Genomic DNA, 23583 nt, shown 5'->3' with positions numbered 1-23583 from the left:
CGCGACGGCTCACGAGAAAGTGAGGAAGCTAACGCCGTTATGTATTGGGCGTACGCAGGTTTGTTCGTGTTGAATTGTTTTTGCCGGCTTGAACGACCTTCCTCCTTGAACGACCCAAACACCAGATGGTACGACCAGGACGCAACGTCACTAGCGCATTGGACTGACGGAGAGCACCGATACCACGGCACGCTCTACCGTACTCTCTCGCTCGCACATCTCCCCCCATAGACCCCTGTAATTTCTCAGCACGCATCACACCGACGGAGAGCACCGATGCCGCAGCTCGCTCTACCGCTCTCGCTCGAATGCCGTGACGTCATCACCCGATTCCCGGAATTCCGGGGCCACGAGACGGTAAGGCATTCCCGCAAGGGAAATTGTAATGAATGGGAATAATATGAAAGTTCTTTACCTCTTCTTGAACATTCTAATTTCATAGCCCTAAACTGAGTACCTGAAAGTATTTCATTGAACTTGTGTAAAAGATTTTACCACTTTCTAAAAGACTCCGTATGATATTTGATAGCCTAAAAAACAGTGTGCCGATAGAGGGTTTCAATTTATTTACGAAACTAATCTGACCAGTTGCTGCATTCTTTGACACTAATTTTCAAGAAAACTTCTATATTTCACTTACTTTGAGAGACACGTAGCTGAATATTAACATACGTTCATTATTTAATTACTCGCAATAAATAAAATTTTTGGAAGTAAATAACGTGTAAGTAAATTCATATGTAAAAATTTACCAATTGCCAGAAAGTAATTGTTCGTGCGTATTAAAATTCTTACAATAGGCAATAAAACTATACACACTCCCATATAAATTATAAATATGTAGATGTTAATGAAAGTGGTATATATATTCTCCCACATAGATTTGATAAACTATTTATGAAACTACATCTATTCTGAATTTATCTGTTACAAATATACAAATGTAAGGAAAGATATAAAAACGAATAAAACAAGAACATGTAAAAAGTAACATTAATAAAAATGTCCATTAACGATGCATTTAGAATAAATTGTCTTGTAGTTAAGTGAAAAAATATATACTTTTCCGTTTCATGACTGTCATATGTGTCCCTTAACCTTAAACTGAAGCATCGGATATTTTTATTACCGTCAAATCATATAGATACAGTAATATGAATGGAATATATAACACTTCATTTGTGCTAATAATACTCAGAATTCATGCTTTATCGGTAACGTCGGGTATTGACACTAAAATGGTAACAGGGTTATGTACCCTATGAACGTGGGACAGAGAAAAAGTATTGGATGATATGTAGGTATATTCCATACCTAGTTGGTGGTTATATCGTATACAGTGAAGGAATAATTAGAAACAATGCAGAATAATGAATAAATTAGTGATTTTAAATTATAATCTACGTTACCTAGCAAATCATTCTTTTAGAATTTCTTGTTTTTTCTACTGATTTTTACAAACACGAATAGTAATGTAATTCATCGTAAAGTCATATTGAATACGTTTTTCTGTTTAAAGATCAATGACTTACGATCGCAGTGAGCAAATTCACTCAAGATAAAAAAATCGCAATCACGGCCTTGAATGAAGTTAAATCACGACCGTGATCGTGATTCGGCAATCACTCTGATAAATCACCGTTATTGATTTTGCACGCCATCTCTATTGAGTAGTGACAATTCAACGGTGTTGGGGTTCTGCGGCCCCTGGAATCGAACGAATCCAGATGAAGTGCCCCAGAAAAATGGATTGAAAAAGTACATTGGATGATATGTCTACTCCTATATTTCGTCCGTGGCGTAACTGAAAAAAGGAACTTACAATTGAACTATTGAATCTTTCAGGGATTTATGAAATAATAAATAATAAATTTATTAATATAAATAACAAATTAACACTATTTTAATGTTGTCTATTCATATATATATGTTAAATATTTGTATAAGATACCTGTAGCATAATTTATAGGAAAGACATAAATGAATACAAAAGCAGTATATGACGTATTCATAATCTTTTTTTGTATGTGCATACATTCATTTCCATAGTACAAAACACAGCAATATTTGATACAGTACAATGTAGCAACAAGAACTGTAGTATGAAATATGAGCAAATGATCTTTTTTCAAGATATCATATAGATACCTTATATTGATAGATCCAAAAAATCTATTTAGTACACTATTCAAAATTTTAAACAAACAATAACATATAGTTCTTTGAGATGTAACATATTTGTAACATAATCTTGACTTACAACATAGAAATTGTTTCTACTTCTCCAACAACAGCAATAGCTTCAATTTCAACTTGAGCTCCCTGTAATATTGTACATAATTAATATTAACAAACTTTACTGTGCAAAATATAAAACATTTCTTTCATACCATAGGCAACTTTCCAACTTGATATGTAGAACGAGCTGGATAATTTTGTGTGAAAACTGTATAAATAGAAACAAAGATAAATAAACATCAAATATGATTTGTCAGTAACATAAGATTCAATGGAATTAGGATTATTCTTACATTCTTTGTAAATTTCATTAACTCCGGCAAAATCATTTATATCGTTTAAAAAGATGGTTGCTTTAACAACTGTAAAAAAATATAAAATTGTGTTAGTCATACTCACGAAATGGCCAATTCATTATGTACAAATTAGAATTGAAAATTGAAACGAATTGTAATCAACTCAGAGACAAAAATTCATGTAAAACCATTTTTTTAAAAATAATATCTATTTGTCAAATAAGTATGACCTTTGTCATAATTTGATCCAGCTTCTTTCAGAATATTTCCCATATTTTTAAGAGCTTGACGAGCCTCAGCAATGGCACCTCCGTCGACAAGTTTATTAGTATTCACATCGACCCCAAGAACTCCGGATAAATACAAAGTACTGTCTGCAAGTACTGCTTGACTACCAAAATAAAAGTTGTTTGTACTAAGTTATTCGAAACGCCACAACGAAAAGATATGTGTAAAGAACAGTTATTAAATAATTCAAAATATTTGTGCACAATATATTTCACTTGCTTACTTGTACGGTCCGACGGGCTTTGGACTCAATGAAGATGATATTATTTTTCGTACAATCTTCTTTGATGCCATGATTACCACCGTTACACTTTAAACGTATTCACTACGTACTTTAAACAGTACTGTTTCAGTGGTTATGCATACGTTACTTATATATTCACATTTAGTCTGATAAACCTTTAACCCTTTCTCGGGGCAATGCTTATCTCATGCAATTTATCTAACTTTTAAATTTACGTACGTTCTTTAAATGTGCCCAATACAATGATAATTTTCACATAAATTTATAAATAAATTTTCAATTTGCCTTACATATTGGTAATATTTTTAATAATAATTTTAGATTCAAAATATTCGTAAATGAGAATAGAAGCATGTTTGAAACAGAATTGATTTTTTCTGAGATATGGAATTAAATGAAACTTTTTTTTATACAAATGTGTTACTTCTGTACAAAGAATCAATTTTTTCTTATACTATGATCTTGACAACGCCTTATATAATTAATAAACTCCTGATGCTTTTATTAAAAAGCAAAACTTTATTAATTCATAAAGTTAATTAAAACTTTAGAATTAAAGGTATTTAATACGATTAAGAAAAATTGTTTCAAGATAAAATGATAAATACTTTAAGAAAGAAAACATGTACAAATCACTTTTTTTATAATAGTGTTAATACTTTGGGAAGCGTAAAGAATACATTTTTATACATTTCAGTGTACATCAAATACGAAAGACAAACAAAATAAGAAACAAAAATTTTGTATATTAAATTTTACTTAATAAACCGATGAGAATGAGGTTTTTACAGCACAGTCATACCTTTTATTATAATCATATACGTATATATATTTTTGTGTGTTTTCATATAGGTATGTATTTATGTATGTAATAGAGCATTTGCACACCATATCTGCAGTCCTTTCTAAGCACAACAAATATTACAGTATGTTTTATTGATGACAATGTCTATGAATCAAGAATGGTTTGTAACTGGGCTTGTGGAGTTCAGTGAGCAGTGTTGTTACGTCTACCACGTCTCTTGCGACTTCCACCAGCAGGACGGTTTGATGAGGCCCATTGCTCATAAAATCGTTCTGCTTCTAACCATTCTTGATATTTATACCACCATTCTTCCCACTTTATGTAGTCGTCTAATGTAAGGTCTCGAAGGTAACCTCTCGCTTTGTAATAATCATATCTAACACGAACATCGTCCCAACATTCAAGACCTCTTGGTCCTTGTGCTAATAGTGATTCAGGATAATGTCCTGGTGGTGGAGAATCGTATCCTAATCTTGCAATTCTTTCTTCACCCTCTATTACAACTTTCATCGCATTTTCCCCATCCTTTGTGATGCGCATGTTTTCCATATCCCTGCGATCTACACTCCATTGTGCCATTTTGCCAAATCTATAAGAAAGTTGTAACATATCATACTAATTATTATTATGATCAAATACGACTTCATTATAAAAGACCAGTTTGTAAAGTTTTAAATAATATTACAATTTCAGAATGTATTATGCGTTGCTTGAAACCATACCGTTCTGATAATGTCATTCTAGGTGGACCCACGTGCGATGTAGTGGAAGAACTATCGCTATCTTCGCTTGGTGAGGATTCAGGTGGTGGCCTAATCATTTGAGCTGCTCCGTGACTTGAGTGTGTTTTTTCTACCTTTACAGGTTTACGCATCTGCACAAGTTCAATAGTTACATATTGGAATCGCAACTGAATGAAAATAAAACTAAATAAGGAATAGTAATATAAGTGAAAAGAACAGTCGCTACATTAGAGGACCATACATCATAATTATGTACATCAACAAAAATATGTTTTACCAATGGTATTGGATCTGGGACACGCGGATCTTCTGGGATTCGAGTATGATGCTTTTCTTTGCGTCGAACTTTGGCTTCTTTTTCTTTAATAGCTTTGTAATCCTTTTGGTGACGCGGTGGGGGTTGTGGTGTAGGCGGGGGTGTGCGTGGACGTGGCAAAGGAGGTGACCGTGGTCTAGTTCGAGCCGGCATTACTCGGGAACTCGACGGTACTATTTCTTTAGGATGTGCTCGAGCTCGAACTGGTGTCAGTGATCTTGAACGCGAACGCGAAGGCTGGGCGATACGACGCCGTTCTTTCGGCGAACAAACGCTACACGATCTATCGGAACAAGTACTGCCTGTACTTGGACTGCGTGCCTGTCTTCCTCTGGTATGCGATCTATCGCGAGGTGAACGTGGACTTCTAGTTCGAGGACTGCGCGGTCTTGGACTATGGGGACTCCTGGGTCTAGGACTTCTCGGACTGCGAGGATGTCCTCTGCTGGGTTCTCCACTTGCTGTGCCTCCAACATACAACTCTTTGTATCCGCTGTGCCTCCATCGATTCGGGTCTCGTTCCTCTACCTCCAGAAGCTTTTTATTCCAATAACTTGATTGAGACTCACGAGCTTTCCGCATCACACTATCTAATTCTCTCCTCTTCCCAGAATTTTCACCATGTGGTCTGGGTTGTGATACACTGGTATCCATCCGTAATTTACTCGAGCTGCTACCACTACCGCTGCCTCCTCTTCGTCTATCATAGTCCCGTGACATTCCTGTAAGATAATTGATAGACATAAATATCCTTTATTCTCTATCATTATTTATGTAAATCTTTAACATACTAATTCGCAGAGATATAGTGTGGTTGTAAAATCAGTTGAACCGTAGAAACAAGGGCCTGATATTTAGAGTAATGATTAAAACAGAGTCAATGTACCTTATATGCTATATTAAAACACAAATTCCAAATATTTTCAATTTTTCTATGTGTAAATGAAATACAGCCATAAATCGTCGTTTTTTTATTGTGCAGAATCTTACAACAGGGTACAACCCTGAGGGCCGCCGTACGATGTGTTAATCTACGATCACGCTATATCTCTACGAGGCTATAACATTACAACACGGAGGCGTGTACTATACAGGTTTTTACATTATAAAGTGGTGATTTTAAAGGTGTTTACCTTACAGAGATGATAATATAGATGACACTGGAGGAGCGAAAACTGGTGATCCAAACTCCTGCGAGAGCAGTGAACACGTTAATTCTCAAAACATAATAGAACGGCCATAAAGATGATAATACGTTGAATTAATCGCCATGAGACAGCTAGAGGAACCAGTGCCACTCGTCCTTTGGGTCGACTGGCCTACGTTAAAAATTCTATACGTCACAAATAGGTATCATCCGCAGTGGTCAAGCAGCGGAAAAGTTAGTATTCCCGATCGAAAGCGTTTCTCAGAATTTGAATTCGCGAAATCCATATATGTGGTACTGGACATCACCCGTCGCGATGCCTTACCATCGCCACTCTCCGCATGTCCAGAATTGCAGTACGCTTCGATCCACGATCCATAAATGTTGGTCCCGTGGACTTTCAATGAGTCGAACCAAATTCAGAGATCGCCTTTCGAAGGCGTCGCGTGCACGCGAGAACCGAGAGCTCGGTCGTGTCCAAGTTTTCCGCGGTTTGGCTGTTTTTTTTTTCTCGTTTACCGAACCGAATACGCATGAAACGTGAAGTTTCTCTCGGGCATTACCCGGGTAATACCATACCCGGCGGCACTCGCGTAGCCGATTACCGATACACGACAAAACCGGCCATCGATGTTAACACCGCTCGTACACACAGAGGACGAGAAAATTCGGTGTACGTCGCGGCGGCCGAAGCTTTTGTCGGTATGAGTATCGAGACATCGTCGGAGATGTCGAGCGCGGAACGGTCACCTTTTCGGTACACGCCCGAGGATATCTTGTCGCGTACGACTCGGAGCCACACCGACGAGACGCGACACGGAATTTGTGGCTCGAGTAACGGGTACGTCAAGGTCACGCGAAGGCCCGACTGCGCGATTTCGCGACCGGCGGAACCGCCGTATTTCTCGCGACACCATTTCAGATATTACCCGGGTAACACCGTACTGGTGTCGTAACGGATACATCGAGAATCGCGGAATACCTCAAGTGCAAGCTCGAGGTGATAGAGAGAAAGAGAGAGAAAGAGTTCGAACCGGTATGTAACGCGTATAGCCTCCTTCGCTCCTTTCTTTCAGTAAAAGCGAAGGTCGGCTCTTCTCGCTTTTTCCATTTGTTGGGTACACACCTTGGCACTAGTTTTATATAAATATATATATATATATTTTATTTAATTGCTTTCTTTTTTTCGTTTTTAACGTGGCTTCACAAAACTTTTATTCGACGATACTCGGAATAGATCTAAAACTCTAGCAGCGCTGGCTGCTACGCGTACCCGAAGCGTCAGAGGCGTTCATTCGCTTGCGGCCGACGGTCACTTTGAAAATCAATTGCCCACCCAGTGAGCGGCTCTACTTGTGGGAATCTCACGACAATCACCGGGCTCATGAACCCTTCCAGACAACGACACTCACTTTTCTCACCGCGGCAACTCGAAAACTTGCATTTTCTGCCACGAATCTCGGTGATTCACTTCCGCGTGACGTTCAACGAATGGAGATTGTTCTGAAGACTTTTCTTCGTTGAGCCGCACCAAATGCAGAAGATGCATTCCAAGCAATTCCAAGCGAGACGAGCGGCAGATGTCGTTGCGATCAATCGACACATTACGAACGCCTTATGTTATTTATGAACGGTTTTTTACATCTTTAGCTTATATGTGGCGATTTTCTACATCATATTTACGAAGTAGTTAATGTTGATAGAATTATTAATTTTCTATTTTAATGAGAGTACACGTATTTCTTCACGTAAAATGTACATATATTATGAAAATGAAAGAGGCACGAATGCATATACTGTTGTATACAGTTCTATACGTATAGCGCATATACCCTACGAACAAACTCGGCTTCTGCTAGGGGAAAAAATGGCGTAGAAGAAAAGTCTCCTATCACTTAGTAAATTTATTTCAAGTTCTGAAATAAATGTTAAACCGATTGTTAATTTGGCATAAATTTCAGTATCTCCCAAAATTAAATGGTAGCAGGCCCTTGGCCTATATCACTTTTTCCCCTAGCAGAAGCCGAGTTTGCTCGCGGGGTACACCATCGATTAAAACACATAGATGTCCACCCTAGACTTTGACAAACTGACAAATACCAGTCGGAATAAGAACTCTTATGTTTACTTATTCGATGGTATACAATGTCTTTTGTTTATTGTCGAGTAGTATTTTTAATTAATATTTAATTTTCTGTATGTATCAGAAAAATGGTCAAACAACTCTTGGCGTCATCTACGCTAAAATGCGTAAGCTACTAGCGAATTAGTATCATATTCTGTATCCTAGATGGTGCTATGATATTGTTTACAATAATGATCTTCCCACTGGTCAGGTAGAGAGGCTAATAGAAAGAAGAAGGAATGGTTCACCGCATATCTTCCTTTTTCCTCGGATTCATAATAAACTCGGACCTCCATCACCACTTCGTAGAGGAGTCCACTCTCCCAGTCAGTGGTGCTCATTGATGCTCATTAGCTCCTATACATAGGCACAGACAAGGTATAGAAGTAGACATTTCATCTTATGGGAGTTGGTGGCCCACCGAAACTGTAGTACCGACACCTTAAAAAGTCTATGATTTTAGCGACCTCTACGTTTTGAGAACGGTGAATCTGCGGTGGATAGTGACACTAAAATGGAAATGGGGTACGTAATCCCAGAAAAGTGGGCCGGAAAAATACGTTGGATGAAATGTCTACTCCTATACCTCGTCTGTGATATAGGCATATACATATACATAGTAGACTGGTAGACTGCGCGTCTTATGGTAGGGATGAAGTATGACCGAAGGGCACACGTGGGCAGAAGGCAGAAGTAGAGATGGCGTGAACTGCTACTTGTGAATCACGAGTGATTCGATCACGTTCGTTTCCAATCATAGACATATATGTATAGACGGAGCATAAGCTACCACTTTCGTCTAGGGACCGTAGGATTGGAGGGGAAAAGGCAGCGGTCGTTAGAGGTACGTGACGTACCGTACGTCGGTTAGCTTCGAATGCATTCGGTTCGTTATTAATGGCTGGTGGGCTGTGTGTCATACTATTATTTAATGCTTTGTACTATTTATTAGTTTTGTTAAGTACATATATCTGTACAAATTACATGACACATGGAATTTTTAACGTATAATAGGTAGATTCTTTTCATCTCTCGTAGTATACATGTATGTAACGTGATTGTATACCGGAATAGCACTGAAAAGGAACGAAGTTACCCGATTTACCATTATCCACCCCCTTACCGCGAATCTTACTCCCCCGCTCAGTTAATGTCCCGTCTGTATATGTCTATGTTCCCAATCACGGTGATTTTTCAAAGTGATTCGTGATTTTTTGTAATCGTTTCTAATTGGTGGAAGAACATAACAGTTCTTTACACGTGACACATAACCTGTATATTTTATATTAACGACATCGAAACAAACATTCGAGTTATATCGTATAAAGTGAAGGAATAATTAGAAACAATAAAAAATAATGAATAAATTAATAATTAAAAATTATATTCTACATGTTACCTAGCAACTCATTCTTTTAGAATTTCTTGTTTTTCTATTGATTTTTAAAAACACAAATAGTAATGTAATTCATCATAAAATCATATTGAATCGTTTTTCTGTTTAAAGATCAAGGATTTACGATCGCAGTGAGCAAATTCACTCAAAAAAATCGCAATCACGGTCGTGAATGAAGTTAAATCACGACCGTGATGCCGTGATCGTGATTGAAGTTAAATCATGGCCGTGATCGTAATTCGGCGATCACTGTGATATATCACCGTTAGTGATTTTGCATGCCATTGCTAATTGGTACCATAGGACCGCGTAGTCTATCATACAAGGTGTCCCAAAATAGCTTCGACTCCCAGAAATGCGAAGTTCTTGGGATGATTTGAAATAACTTTTTCCTTAGCAAAAATGTTATCCGAGGCTTCGTTAACGAGATATTAACGAAAAACCCTGACCAATCAGAGTGCGAGTCTGCCGGTTGAGTTCCCGCGGAAGCATTGCCTACCAATCGCAGCGCGTATTTCCAGTTTAAATAAAGGATAAAAGTTTTCTGTATGTATAAACCACGTTATGAACTAACAACAACTTATTTAAATTGCGTTCCCGTTTCATAATATTCAATTCATCTACAAAATATAAATAATATAACTGGTACAAACATTTCATTGTATTAATAAAAAAATTCAAATTCTCCTGTATGTATAAGAAAATGATAAAAATAGTATCAATTTATTTGTATAATATATCACAGTACATAGATTTTTATCACGAATTTATATAACACGCTTAAGGGGGGAGACTCCGTGGCCCGTGCGCTGTGTCCGTGCACTCACACAATCAACGGGAACCGTGTATGTATATGCGATGTGCAAGAGAGATAATCGATTTCGTAAATTCCAACTTCTGTCTGAACAATTGCACAAATGAACTTTTCACGGGTATAGAACTCACGGGTAGACTTCCCTACAGGGTGGTCTGGTCCGTATAAACACCAATAAACACATTTTAATTGAAAGAATTAGAATTTTAGAAAGTGTGCGATTGTGACAGACGCCGATGAAAACACACAAGATGGCTGCACAAGTCACATTTTGTCAAATATCTCACGATTTAATGGTTTTTTCGTCAAACGCAGACCAGACCACCCTACACACCACTATCACACTATCGTAGAAATCCAATTTTTGTCACTGTATCACTTCTGGAACGCAGAAGTTGGAATTTACGATTCGACGCGTCCAGACACAGAAATAAACAGTGGTATAGTTCAAGGATTCTCCGATAGAGGCGTTTATGGTATTTGTCAGTCACTTTGGCCTGCGTTACCACGAGCATCGATAAAACAGAGGGAGTCGGTAAATGTAACCTCGCAACACGTGGTGGATCGTATCGATTGTTTTGTTACGCTGTTGCCATTCGACAATTCTGCCCGTCAGGAGAACGATGGAACAGCTACGGCCTACGGCTCGTGGCGAGATTTCGATTCTCGCGGAACGTAGGAAATAACGACGCGAGGGAAAGAAATCCGAGAATTAAACAATACGTACTAATGTGTGCAAGGATGAACCTTCTTATTCGTACTTGCAATGATGCTTATTTTTTTAATTAATGAAATTACATACGAGATACTTGACATGATATTCTCGAGAAACAAATTGTAAAAATGGCACAATATATATTCCGGGTATTCCACATACGAAAAACATGGAATACTATACAAATCTCTTGTTGGAAATGATATTTATTTATTTTTTATTGACATAATTGACGCAGGTGTTATATACTTACACAAATATTTCATAAAAGAGACACAAAAGGAACACAATTAATCGCATACGCTCTGTCAATCTTTCATTCGTCGCCCAGCGGAGATAGATTTTGTACTAACAACTGATTGCTGTCGCATGCGTACTTAGCGTATCATCTTCGCTGCGTCTGCACCTGTTCCAGTACGTATTTTGTTTTAAAAATTGGACCAAACGACTTGAGTTTTTTTGAGAAGCTAGAAGGATTAACTTATTAGATGACATGTTTTCGTTGTTTCGAAAAAATTACAATTGTTGGAATAGCGAAGAAAATAGTAAAAATATTAAGAAGTCCTTTTTTCAATTTTTTTCTGATCCTATAGTGAAAATTTAACAAATACCTCTTATACACTTAATTAAGATACGTACACGCTGAAAATTCCAGGGTATAAGTTACAAACTATTAAAAGTGGTTAGACTTACAAGTTAGAGTTACAAATAAGTTACAAAACTAAAAAACTCGTACTTTCGACTTATAAACCTGAAGATTTTTTACTACTTCGGTGCTCGTAGCTTCTTTGCTTTGACCGACGAATTTTGTTATGACTGGGCCCGATAATGGTGGCCTGACCTAGGTCACTCTGAAAGTCACCATCGGGTGTCGATCGAAAACCAAGAGACAGGAATACTGTTTCGTTGAACGTCGACTAGAATGGTCATAAAACCAGCTTTCGATTTCACTATTGTTATTAAGCAGTATTATTGATATATATACATAGATAGTAATGATATACTTAGTCATGACAATAAGGAAACTGTAACATCGCAGCTTCACTTTTCTTTTTCTTAGATATATAAGTCTACAAGAGGCATATTTCGAATGTTCATTATAGGCTAAGATAAAAAAGTTGAAAAAAGTGTCTGTTACTATTTTTGTGCGTGTTTTGTCAAACATTTCCCTGTACATTGTGAAACAACTAATTACAATTAAATCATTAAAACTTAATTATCTAGACTAATCTTTAACTTCTCATAAACATTCAAATCATTTTATGGATAACTAGCTGACGTACCCGCTCTCGCGCGGGCAGTTTCATATTGCAAATCATATTTTAGTTCGTATATACAGACTAGACTGTAATATACCGTGAATAAATAAGCAGCATAGAATTTTGGATAGTGCAATATGAATCACATCGATTTGCGGCTTTTTAAACTTTTTTGTCTGCCTCAGCTCATCGTTAGCTAAAGAACATTGTCGCTTGACTGTTCCTTCGACTAACTTTGGCCAGCAGGAATAAATGGGCTGTTGAGCGCCGGGCGAGAGGCCAGCGACTGACGATCGAAATACAATGTAAACAGATAAGGAATGAAACGCATGAATGCAAATTTAATCTTTTATAGTTTTCAGTATACATTCATTAAAGTGTCACGAATGAACTGAGGAGATTCTGTCGGTGGAAATGAGTCCAAATACGACATCATTCGGATTATTTTCAATAATATATCATTTTCATCCGCAACATTACGTATGAGTAACAATTGTCCAATTACACTCGAATTTGGACGCATTTTAATCGGGAGAATTTCTTCAATTCATTCATGACATTTTCATTAAAATATATTGCAAATTGTAAAAGTTTAAATTTTCATTCGTGCGTCATTCCTTATCTCATCTACGTCTGTTTACATTGTATGCCGATGGGTCGGTCGCTGGCCTTGGACGTTCGGCGAGAATCGAAATCTCGCCACGAGCCGTAGGCCGTAGCTATTCCATCGTTCTCCTCACGGGTAGAATTGCATGCGGGACGTGAGGCAACAGCGTAAGAAAAACGATACTGTCCGGCAACACTGTCTTCGCGTAGGAAATACACAAACCCAGCTTGATGGTAACGGGGAACAAAATTTATTTGTGGGTATTGCCGCTAGATGTCGCATTATCAAGCCGTCCGAAATATCGATTTTGTGTTTTCGCTGGCGTCCGGTTGTTTACATCGTCGCTTCGATCGATTCGGAGTTGGCCCCAAAGGAGTCTCCCCCGAATACTCATGTGGTCTTATTACCTTTTATGACCATCTTTAGTGAATTCTTCATCCGCAGATTGATCGTATAATCACTACTGTCACGTTTAGTACTTTGTAAATGTAAAATTATAAAAAAACAATCATAGTTTCAATCGATCTCATAACAATAAAATAAAAGAAAGATATTTGGATAGCACATATCGAATTAAGAAAAAATCATATTATCAATCGCTTGTGTTCAAAACATTTCTTCGAAAATATATACAAATTACAATTAAATGCGATCAGAGTCTCGGGATAAGAGTCTGAATATGAACAGGGGCATCGGGATCATTTTCCTTCCCGTCTTGATGTTGCAATACTATCGTTATACTTTTTACGGGCTTAATTTGTCCAATAGGGCGTCCTTTTTTCCATTTTTGCCCATAAATTGTTCGTGTAATACCTAACTCTTCTACGGGAACAATCAATTCTTTTCGACAGTCCGTCTTTGTTAATATCGCATTGGTGTTCAATTCATTCATTTTTTCTTTGGCCTTCTCTAATAGCAGAGCATTGTGTGTCACATAATTCATGTCAGCTTGTGAAAGGAATCCCGATTTGTTACCGCCAGAAGAATAGTTCTCTATGCAAGGTGTACTTTCGTCTATTGGGATTTTATTTATATTGTCTGTCACGGTAGACATTAGCTTGTCAGGATCACACTTGGTCTGGTTACCGATTATGTTATATAGATTTTGATCATTAGGGTCGTGTAATCTATAAGGTGTCTCATTACCACCTTTCGATGAGAACCATTCACCCGATCTATCACCTTCTGGTTTATGATAAATCAATTCAATTGCCGGTTCTTTGACATTGTCACCCTTGCTGTATAAAACCTTTCCATTTTCATCATAAACTATAATCTTTTTTTGCAAATGCTGAGAAATTGCTTCTAATTTTTGATCAGTTGTACCTCTACATGGAACATGACAGAGTGGATGACCTGGATTATCCCACATGAATCCTTTACTACCTGTAGAATTGCGAAGTATCTCTTCAGCATCATCAGGACACTCACCTTTGTAAATCGCTCCTCCGACAGCTAATCTCAACTGCGAATATATTTCTAAACGATTGATATCATCTACCTGTTTGGCCATATAAGGCTTATTCTTGTCCATTATTTGCAAGCTGGAATCTTTCAGTTGATTGGGATCACGTCCAGTTTGTTCACCCAAAACATTGTAAAGGCACATATTTTTGTCAGCCATATTTTTGATTGGTTCCTTGTTTCCAAGTAGAGTGTAGTGTCCAATGGTTTCTCCACTTTTTGGTTCATGATATTGAATTTTTGCCGGAATCCCCTGTTTAGTGTCACCGATAACGTATTTGAGTTTTCCATTTTTATCATAAACTTCAATTGGCCTCTCAATCGCATCACTGGCAGCTCCCAAGTGAACCAATCCAGCTGGTCCACCATTACGCACATCGTCAATCAATCCTTCAATTTTGTTCATTCTGTGGATTTTCTCTGCGTTATTTCTTTCTTCTTTTGTTTTTACATTGCTGAAGCCTTTATTCTGATGATGAATTATACGTTTATGGGATCTGTACGTTTCCACGTGTTTATTCAGTGACTTCGTCATATTCGATGTCACAGATTCGATTGAGTAGTTTACACTTGCTTGTACAATGGGATTAATCAGTTTTTGCTGAATGGAATTTACCATTGTCGTAGATATAACATTTACGAAACTTTTAGATATTCCTTTCACATCTTTACGAATTGTATGTGGCTTCGCTTGTTCATCTTCTTCGCGGAGAAGTGTCAAATCGATATCGCCGTTGACATCTTTTTGGGATGCTGATTTCTGTTTCTTAGCTTCTTGTTGATCTTGATCTATTTCTCCGTCTTCCTTCGGTGTTCGTGCACTTTTCCACTGTTCTTCTAATTTATCTTCCTTTGCTTTTCTATCTATTACTTGGTTCAACTTTTTAATAAATTTTTGGGTTAACGTAGATAATTCCACTATAGCATCTAGTGCCGCCTTTACTTGTCGAGCTGCAGAAAGCCCCGGAATTTTATTGTCAGCTATTCGATTTCCAATTCTCTGAGCTATACCTACGAGATCGAATATATCTCTAGAACTTTCAGGTTTTAATAATTCCATTCCCATAGCCATTATGAGTTTTTCGTAATATTGATTATTGCGTATTTGATCCAACTCTAACATCATTTTTACCGAAGGATTGTTTTTAAGCGCTTCCTCTACTGGTCCCTGTATTTTTTCAATAATACTTTGTTGAATTAACGGTATGATTGTTTGACTGACCCCGTAATCGGCTAAATTCGATACTATATTTTTTGCAATTCCCTTAGCTAATTCATGGCCAACTTTTTTCGCAACAATTTTCCATCCTTCTTTCACTGTCTGGGTTATGACCTTGGTGCCAAACGAAGCAGCGGTTTTGGTTCCTGCGTATGCGGTCTTGGCAACATCTTTCATAGCTTTCCATCCTGCGCATACTACAGAAATGGTTAAACTGATAGCCTTCTCTATGGCCCATCTGGCCCAACTGAAATCACGATTTATTATCCCGTCTTTCACCGCGGTTACGATGTCACTGATGCCTTCAGTTATCAGACCCATACCAAAACTTGCTCCTCCACCGAGGGTGAATATCATAAGTGCAGCTCCAGCTACTACTTGACCAAGTCCAAGTAGAAGCAGACCTATCACTGAGGCCCAATCGATTGGCGGAATTTCGGATATCCGAAAACTACCTATAGCTCCATTTCTGTTAAATTCTGTGATTTCATTGTCATACGATTGGTCATTTTCGGGCAGACACTGTTGCATATTGATCATTTCAATTTTCATATCAAGTCCATTAGATTGTGCCTTTTGTATAACACCTACATTGTCCTTTCGAACCTTCAAATTCTTGATCGTTTCTGAAATCTTTTCTAAATCGTCCGATGTCATTTGATTGCGCTTCTTTAGTTCTTCGTATTTTTTAAGTTCTTGGTCTATCGCTTTTATATCGGGACCGATTGCAAGATCGATCGCACTCTTTTGAATATTATAGAGATTAAGCTTCTTGGATATTTGCGTGGAAAAAACTTCACCTTCCGAAGCGTGTTGCATTAAATGCAAACCGTATTCTTTTTCCTGGATCAACTTTCGCGCTGTTTCGAAATCATCGATGGCTTTATTTATGAAATATGTATTTTTAGCAGCGTTACCTCCGTATTCCGCGATGTATGCGTATCCCCTGTTGTAATGCGCATGCTCCGCGAAATTCGGATCCATTTCGATTGCCAAAGTGTATTCAGATATAGCATTTTTATATTTCTTCTCGTCCAGATATTTGTTACCGATCGTTACAAAAAAGTACGGATTTTGAATTAATTTACCGTTGTTATCGTCTCTCAAAATTTCTTTTCGAAACGAATCAAAACGCTCGAAAAAATCTGTCTTAGAATCATCTGTTATTTTGTCACTGTGCATTTTCAACCAAATAGCGAAACGCTCCTCGACGGCATTTCTCTCGGTCTCCTTTACGAATGTGTTTCGACCTTGAATGAGATTCGTGAGCTGACAGAACTTCTGAAAAATTTCGTCCTTTGCAGTTACTCTTTTAATTTCTTTTTCTGCATTCATCAGTGCCTTTTCTTCCTTTCTGGAACGATTCTCGCGTAATTTTGCAATATCAGTTTCACTGTTGCGCAGAATGAATTGACTTGTACCACGGTTGCCGGTTCTTGATGTTCTACCGACATTCTGTTCCTCGACTCTCGAATTTTTTGGCAAAAATGTAATGCAAACATGAAGTCCACCGTTTTTGTCAACATCTTTCGTCAATCTTATATCAGTACCTCTACCAGCAATGTTGGTTGTTATGATCACCTGACCGCTGTTCAATGGCTCATTGACCACCGCAGAATCATCGTCCGTTTTATACAACTTCAGTTTCCTCTTGTCGTAGCGAAATTCATCTACAAACGTCTTCTCTACCGCCTCAGTTTCGCTAATGTATTCCATGATAATTAAAACGGCCCTCCCATTGCAAAGTTTTCTGAGGCTACTCTTTACTATTTCTCTGTACCAGTCGTCTCGATTATTAACGATGATCGGTGATATTTCCTTGTGTCGTTTGAATTTAAACGGCGGAATAATTACAAAATCCAAATCGTACGTTTCAGCCAACAATCTCTTGGTCCCTTGGCAACCTAACGTACCGGTCAGTCCATAAATTTTTGGACGGTATCTTCTGAAGAAGCTTACGTTAGATATGAAGTTCGATGTGAACCGTTCCATGCTAACATTCGTTCCATGTTTTATCTCGAGAAACTGATGCAGCCCATCGGACCAACGCATAGACTGTTGAATTACACCAGTGTTATCGGCATCAACTATCTTTATCGTATTTTTGTCCAGTAAATAATCTTCTTTGATCAAGTAATCAAATTTCGCCCCGATTGCTCTCGCGATCCATTTCTTTAATTGTACCTTGCAAATAATTTCACGCAGATGTTTGGGTATTTTTATTTCTGGAAAATCACTGCTCAGATTTGCTGGGTCGCAATCCCGTATCAAATTCCGTATATGCGATTCTGTAGAGTTCGTAACGAAATCTCGCATGGTACCTTCAATCGGAACATAATTTTCGATGTATTCGTTCTTCCTATCTCCATTCTCATCGAACATATTCTCGCGTTCAATGAAATAAGACTGGCCGTCGTTTACAACGATGGATCCAGCTGCTGCTTTCACTTGTGCGTAAATAGTTGCCAAAATCGTTTCCAAATGATCCATTCCTGGCATTTCGCAAGACAACAGAACAATGTGATCATTACCATCCACAAGCATGTTGTCGACCTCGTCGACAATCGCGACGTCACACTTCCGGCCGTGTCGACAGCCAGATTTACGAAATTCATCACGAAGAATGTCAGCCTGAAATTCATTGGATGTGCTGTAAAGCACGTCGGCCTTATATGATACGGAGGACTTAAAATTATGCGCTACTTCGAGTAATAACGCCTTATAAAATTTTTCGAACTGTTGTGATTGCGGAATGGCTAGTAATTTGGAACTAGTTATAATGTCAACTTGATGATCGTTTAAAGCATGATACGCAGCAATCATTGCTATAGTTATTGTCTTTCCCTCCCCAGTATTGATCTGAGCTAATCGTCCTTTATCCTTTCGACAGTTCAAAAGCAATAGAACTGAAAGTATCTGTACATCACGGAGTTCAATATTAGTGGTAAGTTCGACAGCTCGTTTTATTACCGCTATTCTTTCATGCAGACTGACTTTATTGATAATATAATCTGATGACAGAACAGCTTCCATAAATACTGATGTAAGGTTTGCAGTCATGTTGCATTTTTTCTTTATTCTGGCTATTCGAACGATTAAACTCCATGCTTTAATGTTACTTGTATCCCAATTTTTTATCAAGCCAACCTCTTCAAAGAGCGTTGACTTGCTGTTATAGGCTTTCATTACTTTATTATACTCTTCCATCAAATCATTTTGGTTCTTCAAGAACGTAACATTCTCTTTTCTGTTCGCTATTACTAAAGCACCTATCAATTCTTCAACTGATTTTTTATACGTACTTGGAAAAAAGCTCTCAATTACGAAACTGTGAATGTTTCTTTGTACGTTCAATTCCGTGGAATTTAAAATAATTTGTATGGCGTCACTCTGTGAAATATTAACGTCATATTCAATTAGTATCTCTAATGCATTAATTAGTTGTATAATCTTATTCTTGCTGTCCAAGCATTGAATCAGTCTCTTTGTTTCTTCAAGTGTTGCCTCCGAGAACTTGCACTTCAACATCGATTTGTACAAAGCATGATTTAAATCATAAAGAAGTTTGTGCAGTAACAACTTGTTCTTTCCAAGTTTTACGGCTTCACGTAGTTCATTTTTCGTTGCATGATTAAATTGACAATACGTTGTCCATTTTTTATTGCCATCGGCAACAACTGGTACGAAGTATATTTCATCGAAGTCGTTTATAATATCGGCAGCCGTTTCGTATTCCCAGTCGGGGAATTGTTGGCAAATAAAGGTCTCGATTGCTGTTAAAGATAACTCCTCTTTCCAGTCCTCGATAGCTCCATTTGGATTCAGTTGACGCAGGAAATCTTCCTTCCTGCTTATGTCTTTCTCCTTCATTATTTGAAAAAAGTAAATCAACTTCGTTATAGGAGTCCCTCGTTTAACTTTTGAGAGAGTGATGTCAACTACTTCATCCGAATAAAAGAGCAAGTATTGTAACTCCTCGATTTGACTTTCGTCAGTGTAAGTGATTCCCTGATCATTACATTTTTCCTTGAAATGTAACAGCTCAAGTTGAGAGAGAACATTCGGCAAGAAGCAGAAATCTTCGAAGATGAGGTCCAACGATTCATTGGTATGTAGTAGCTTTATTACCTTAATGATGAATCCTATATCCAGCTCGCATATCTTCTGAGTCGTTATTAATATTTCCAGTACATCCTCGATACAATAAGAACGATTGCATTCTTTCAAAAAAATATTCAGGCTATTGATTTCTCTCACAAGTTTAGACGTTTGATTTACGCTCCATTCGTTGTTATTCGACAGTAATGTATACGTGAGCAATTCTTTGCCCCAATCGGTCGATTCAAACTCCTTGAAAATTGATAAATTAACTCCATATGCATTATCAAAAGTAGATATCGACAAAGTTTTGAGCATTCGAAATTTTTCAGTTTTGTCGCACGTATTCATGTACTTGTCTAATTTTTCTATTTCTGGCATATGTTCAGTTTCCGGTACATTCGATCGATCTTTTGGTTTATTGACAGACGTTTCTGACGAAAGCACTTGATACCAGTAGAGTGCGTATGCAATAATTTCAGCTAAGACTTCTAAGACTTTTGATAATACATTCGAACATTTCTGCGAATAAAACAAAACGTTGTCCCGTATTTTCTCTAGAACGTTCGTTTCTTGACGCAAGTTAAATGAATTTAAGTTCAGTTGCTTTTTAAGATACGAGTAATAGTTTTGAAAAAATGTATCGGAGCGAAGAGCCGCTATTTTTTCTAAACAACCAAACGCATATCGTTTCATTTGAAAATGTTTCCAATTATTGTCATTGTCTTTACCCGATTCCAACACAATATTTTCCAGGATCTCCGTAACATTTTCGTATTGTAAATACTGTGAAGTAACTGAAATGTTTTTGTACAGACTTTTTAGACTATTCAGTCTCAAGTTTATATCGTTCTCCACATTTTTGCTGTTTGCCAGAGCCGTCATCACATGACTCTGTTTATCTTCTACGAATCGTTCCATTTTTATTTTCGTTCGAGTTATTTATTAATACGGAATGATATAATTGACCAAATTAATCACAGTTTGTGCGGAGTTTACGCAAAACAAAAAAATCTTATAAAAATATTTTTTTTCGATTCATTTGTTGATTGAATCGCTATAAAATCACGTCGATAGACATTTTTTAAATCGTTTTAATAGCGATCATTGTAACCCCTTTCGATAAAAAATTTCGCAATTTCAAGACAATCACTGTCTGTAGCCATGTGCTTAGCTGTATCTCCAAAGTTATCATTACGCTGAATGTTGACGTGCAATTTATCGACTAAAATATGGACCAATTCTTCGTATCCATTAGTGGCAGCAACGTGTAAAACTGTTCTTCGATGGTTACTCTTGTCAACGGAATCGATGTCAACTTTTCGTTCTTTGACTACTTTTGGTATGTCTAACTATTTTTGGTATGTCATTAAACTTGTTCAGCATAGTCCCGTAATTCGGAATTTCTATCCAGCAAAAATTTCACAATGTTCATATTATTTACGTCGGTTGCTACCTGCAGAGGAATTTTTCCATATCCGTTCTGAACATTAACAACAGGAGCATCGAATTCGTCCACAAGAATTCTTGCCAAATCGTTGTGGCCTTCCTTCGCAGCAATCTGGAGAGTACTATGATCGTGAGAAGTTGGGTCCTTTGCATCTACTTCAACGGTCTTACTCTTCAACAATTCCCTAACTTTGTCTATCTCGTTCTTTTTAATAGCTTCGAAGAACCGCAAAACCACTGTATTTGTGACAATTGAGAATCCCTGAAACAAAAACAATTTGTTCGGAAATTTTAATCTATTCAACACGTAAAGAATTTTGCACTTTTCGTATGCGTTTCTGATAGATCTTTATGAGCTGAATACGAAACTGCAAACCGTTTCTTTCCAGCACGTCAAGGTTTCGGAAAAATCAATTTTTTTTTAAACTGCGAATTTTCTACTTTGGAACAATATTGTGTTCTGACACTAGTAGTTATTCAGTTTCTTTTGACACGAGATAATTCTCTGGACTCTTTCGAACAAAATTATATAAATTGTTATTATATTATAGACATTTAAATATGTTTAAATAATGTTCAAAGTAAAAAGGACATCGAAAACGCACCAATTTTCGCTGGTATTTTTCAATTTATTTCAAAAGTAAAGGTGTAGGAGGAAATCTAACCATAGCACGCGATAGAGCAGACCAAAACGATTTGCAGATTCGTATTCAACTCATAAATATCTATCAAAGACGCGTATTGAAGGTTACAAAAATAAGAAAAACTTAAAATTTGTTAATCAGTGTAGTAGGTGTTAATGTTTTTTATATCTCTGAACAAAGTGAAGCACACTATTTTCGTTATTACTTCATCACCAAAAATTCTTGCAATGTTATAGGAGAATATTAACTTCTTGGTAAGTACGTGTAGTAGCTACAGTAAATCCTGGATGATTGTTCGAAGGCTCCTCGGCGCTGACAAGGACAGACCCCCAGGTGTAACGCTGACTTTTTAATGAGGTTTAGTACAATAACAGAGCTTGAAATTCCGAAGTCAGTGATAGTTGTTTCATCCACATATGGCTATTAGTGTATGAAATATTCAATGTTCAATGCCGAGGAGGCTTCGAACACTCATCGAGGATTTACTGTACCTATGACAATTATTGTAATATGAATTATCAGTTACTTAAAAGACGAACAGAAGTTTAATGAATTCATAAAAATACATCAAATTTGAAAATAGTCCAAAAAATAGAAAATGGAAATAATTTATAATGAAATACCATTAGAAAATATTTTTTAATGGTATTATTATTCTAGGGTAATATACCAATACGGCTTTCCGTGCAAAAATTGTGCAATACTTTATGCCAGGGTTTCTCAAACTATGGTACACGTACCACTGATGGTGCGCAGAAGATTTTTCTAGGTGGTACGCGAGCTAAAATAAGCTAAGATGGCCACTCGTCCTGTAAATTTAATTGACAATTTTATTTTAAATGTCGGACAGTTTAATTTACGTAACTGTTTATGCAGATATTTAAGTAATACGCGGAATATAAAGTTTGAGAACCCCTGCTCTGTGTATTTTTACAAAAATTTCTTAGAAAATCCGGTGAAGATAAATTGTCTTCCAATTCCAGAAGACTCGATAAAGCAAACACTTCTATCTCTAAAAAAAGCGCATCAAGTAAAGTCATATTAACACTAGCCATTCCTAACCCAGACCTGTGTATGTACATACACTTCTTCTTTTCTCAGAAAGGCAACGTAAATGTGAGCTTTCGATTTTCGATGAATACGAAGGTGTGTATTAAATTTAATCAATGAGCTATAATACCACTGAGCTATAATACTAATTCACTAGTATTATAGCTCATGGAACCTAATCTAATCGCCAGAAGTGATGGTAGCTATGCCAACTAAGTAACTTCAATTCCTAGTTTCGTAGCAATAAAAATTCATATTAAATACAAAACACGTAGGTAATGAAAGACATATCAGAATTATATTTATTCAAAATAAGATGAAAAAATTGATATTATTCATGTACCATCAGAAAAAGAATAATTATAAATGAAAATTAAAAAATGATCGAAGATAGAAAAATTATTAATCTTATATATCTGTTGTTATCATTAACTTTTATAGCATTGGATATTTATCCATCGTAGAGTGTATTTCAGTCTAATTGAATAACTCAAGTGATTTCCGTGTGCTGCTAAACGATTTTAGTTACACTTATAAATTCTATATGTATATGTAACTATAAAAATATATACAGGATGTAAAAAAAATGGTACATGACCCGGAAATGGGAGACTCGTGAGGTGATGTGAAACAAGTTTTTACATAATAAATTATAATCTACATGTT

General features: G+C 37.0%; 3 protein-coding genes across 4 annotated transcripts; all 3 read right to left on the bottom strand.

Annotated features, from left to right (window-relative positions):
• Positions 1 to 2226: 2226 nt before the first annotated feature.
• LOC107193592 (ribonuclease UK114) lies at positions 2227 to 3256 on the bottom strand. The gene is made up of 5 exons (XM_015583067.1): positions 3046 to 3256; positions 2765 to 2925; positions 2532 to 2600; positions 2391 to 2446; positions 2227 to 2322 (listed from the first exon to the last, which is right to left on the bottom strand). The coding sequence occupies exons 1-5, from the start codon at positions 3114 to 3116 to the stop codon at positions 2257 to 2259; spliced, it is 423 nt and encodes a 140-aa protein (XP_015438553.1). The 5' UTR covers positions 3117 to 3256; the 3' UTR covers positions 2227 to 2256.
• A 652-nt stretch (positions 3257 to 3908) lies between these two features.
• On the bottom strand, positions 3909 to 7620 carry LOC107193516 (serine/arginine repetitive matrix protein 1). 2 transcript variants are annotated; one of them, XM_015582977.1, is made up of 6 exons: positions 7490 to 7620; positions 6064 to 6121; positions 5500 to 5652; positions 4892 to 5397; positions 4594 to 4745; positions 3909 to 4460 (listed from the first exon to the last, which is right to left on the bottom strand). In XM_015582977.1, exons 3-6 carry the CDS (start codon positions 5648 to 5650, stop codon positions 4055 to 4057), a joined length of 1215 nt encoding a protein of 404 aa, XP_015438463.1. In that variant the 5' UTR covers positions 5651 to 5652; positions 6064 to 6121; positions 7490 to 7620; the 3' UTR covers positions 3909 to 4054. The 2 variants fall into 2 exon arrangements, with proteins under 2 accessions (XP_015438463.1, XP_015438462.1); XM_015582976.1 differs by having other exon boundaries at positions 4892 to 5652.
• A 13248-nt stretch (positions 7621 to 20868) lies between these two features.
• LOC107193447 (ankyrin repeat-containing protein At3g12360-like) lies at positions 20869 to 22922 on the bottom strand. Its single transcript, XM_015582893.1, has 3 exons — positions 22728 to 22922; positions 21219 to 21485; positions 20869 to 21126 (listed from the first exon to the last, which is right to left on the bottom strand). Exons 1-3 carry the CDS (start codon positions 22920 to 22922, stop codon positions 20869 to 20871), a joined length of 720 nt encoding a protein of 239 aa, XP_015438379.1.
• Between the last annotated feature and the right edge of the window lie 661 nt (positions 22923 to 23583).

This window comes from Dufourea novaeangliae, unplaced genomic scaffold, assembly GCF_001272555.1.
Source record: "Dufourea novaeangliae isolate 0120121106 unplaced genomic scaffold, ASM127255v1 scaffold6, whole genome shotgun sequence".
In the NCBI taxonomy this organism is placed as follows: domain Eukaryota; kingdom Metazoa; phylum Arthropoda; class Insecta; order Hymenoptera; family Halictidae; genus Dufourea; species Dufourea novaeangliae.
This window is presented reverse-complemented; position numbering and strand designations above follow the sequence as displayed.

What these genes read in the sequence shown, in the direction of transcription:
- LOC107193592 (XM_015583067.1), bottom strand. Translation starts at nt 3,116, where the DNA reads ATGGCATCAAAGAAGATTGTACGAAAAATAATATCATCTTCATTGAGT. An exon ending in AAGCCCGTCGGACCGTACAA is followed by an intron (nt 2,926 to 3,045) that starts GTAAGCAAGTGA and finishes TTATTTTGGTAG; the next exon opens with TCAAGCAGTACTTGCAGACA. An exon ending in TGGATCAAATTATGACAAAG is followed by an intron (nt 2,601 to 2,764) that starts GTCATACTTATT and finishes ATTTTTTTACAG; the next exon opens with TTGTTAAAGCAACCATCTTT.
- LOC107193447 (XM_015582893.1), bottom strand. Translation starts at nt 22,922, where the DNA reads ATGGCTAGTGTTAATATGACTTTACTTGATGCGCTTTTTTTAGAGATA. An exon ending in ATATCTGCATAAACAGTTAC is followed by an intron (nt 21,486 to 22,727) that starts GTAAATTAAACT and finishes TTTTTGTTTCAG; the next exon opens with GGATTCTCAATTGTCACAAA. An exon ending in CTCTGCAGGTAGCAACCGAC is followed by an intron (nt 21,127 to 21,218) that starts GTAAATAATATG and finishes TACCAAAAATAG; the next exon opens with TTAGACATACCAAAAGTAGT.
- LOC107193516 (XM_015582976.1), bottom strand. Translation starts at nt 5,650, where the DNA reads ATGTCACGGGACTATGATAGACGAAGAGGAGGCAGCGGTAGTGGTAGC. An exon ending in TCCCAGATCCAATACCATTG is followed by an intron (nt 4,746 to 4,891) that starts GTAAAACATATT and finishes GAACTTGTGCAG; the next exon opens with ATGCGTAAACCTGTAAAGGT. An exon ending in AGAATGACATTATCAGAACG is followed by an intron (nt 4,461 to 4,593) that starts GTATGGTTTCAA and finishes ACTTTCTTATAG; the next exon opens with ATTTGGCAAAATGGCACAAT.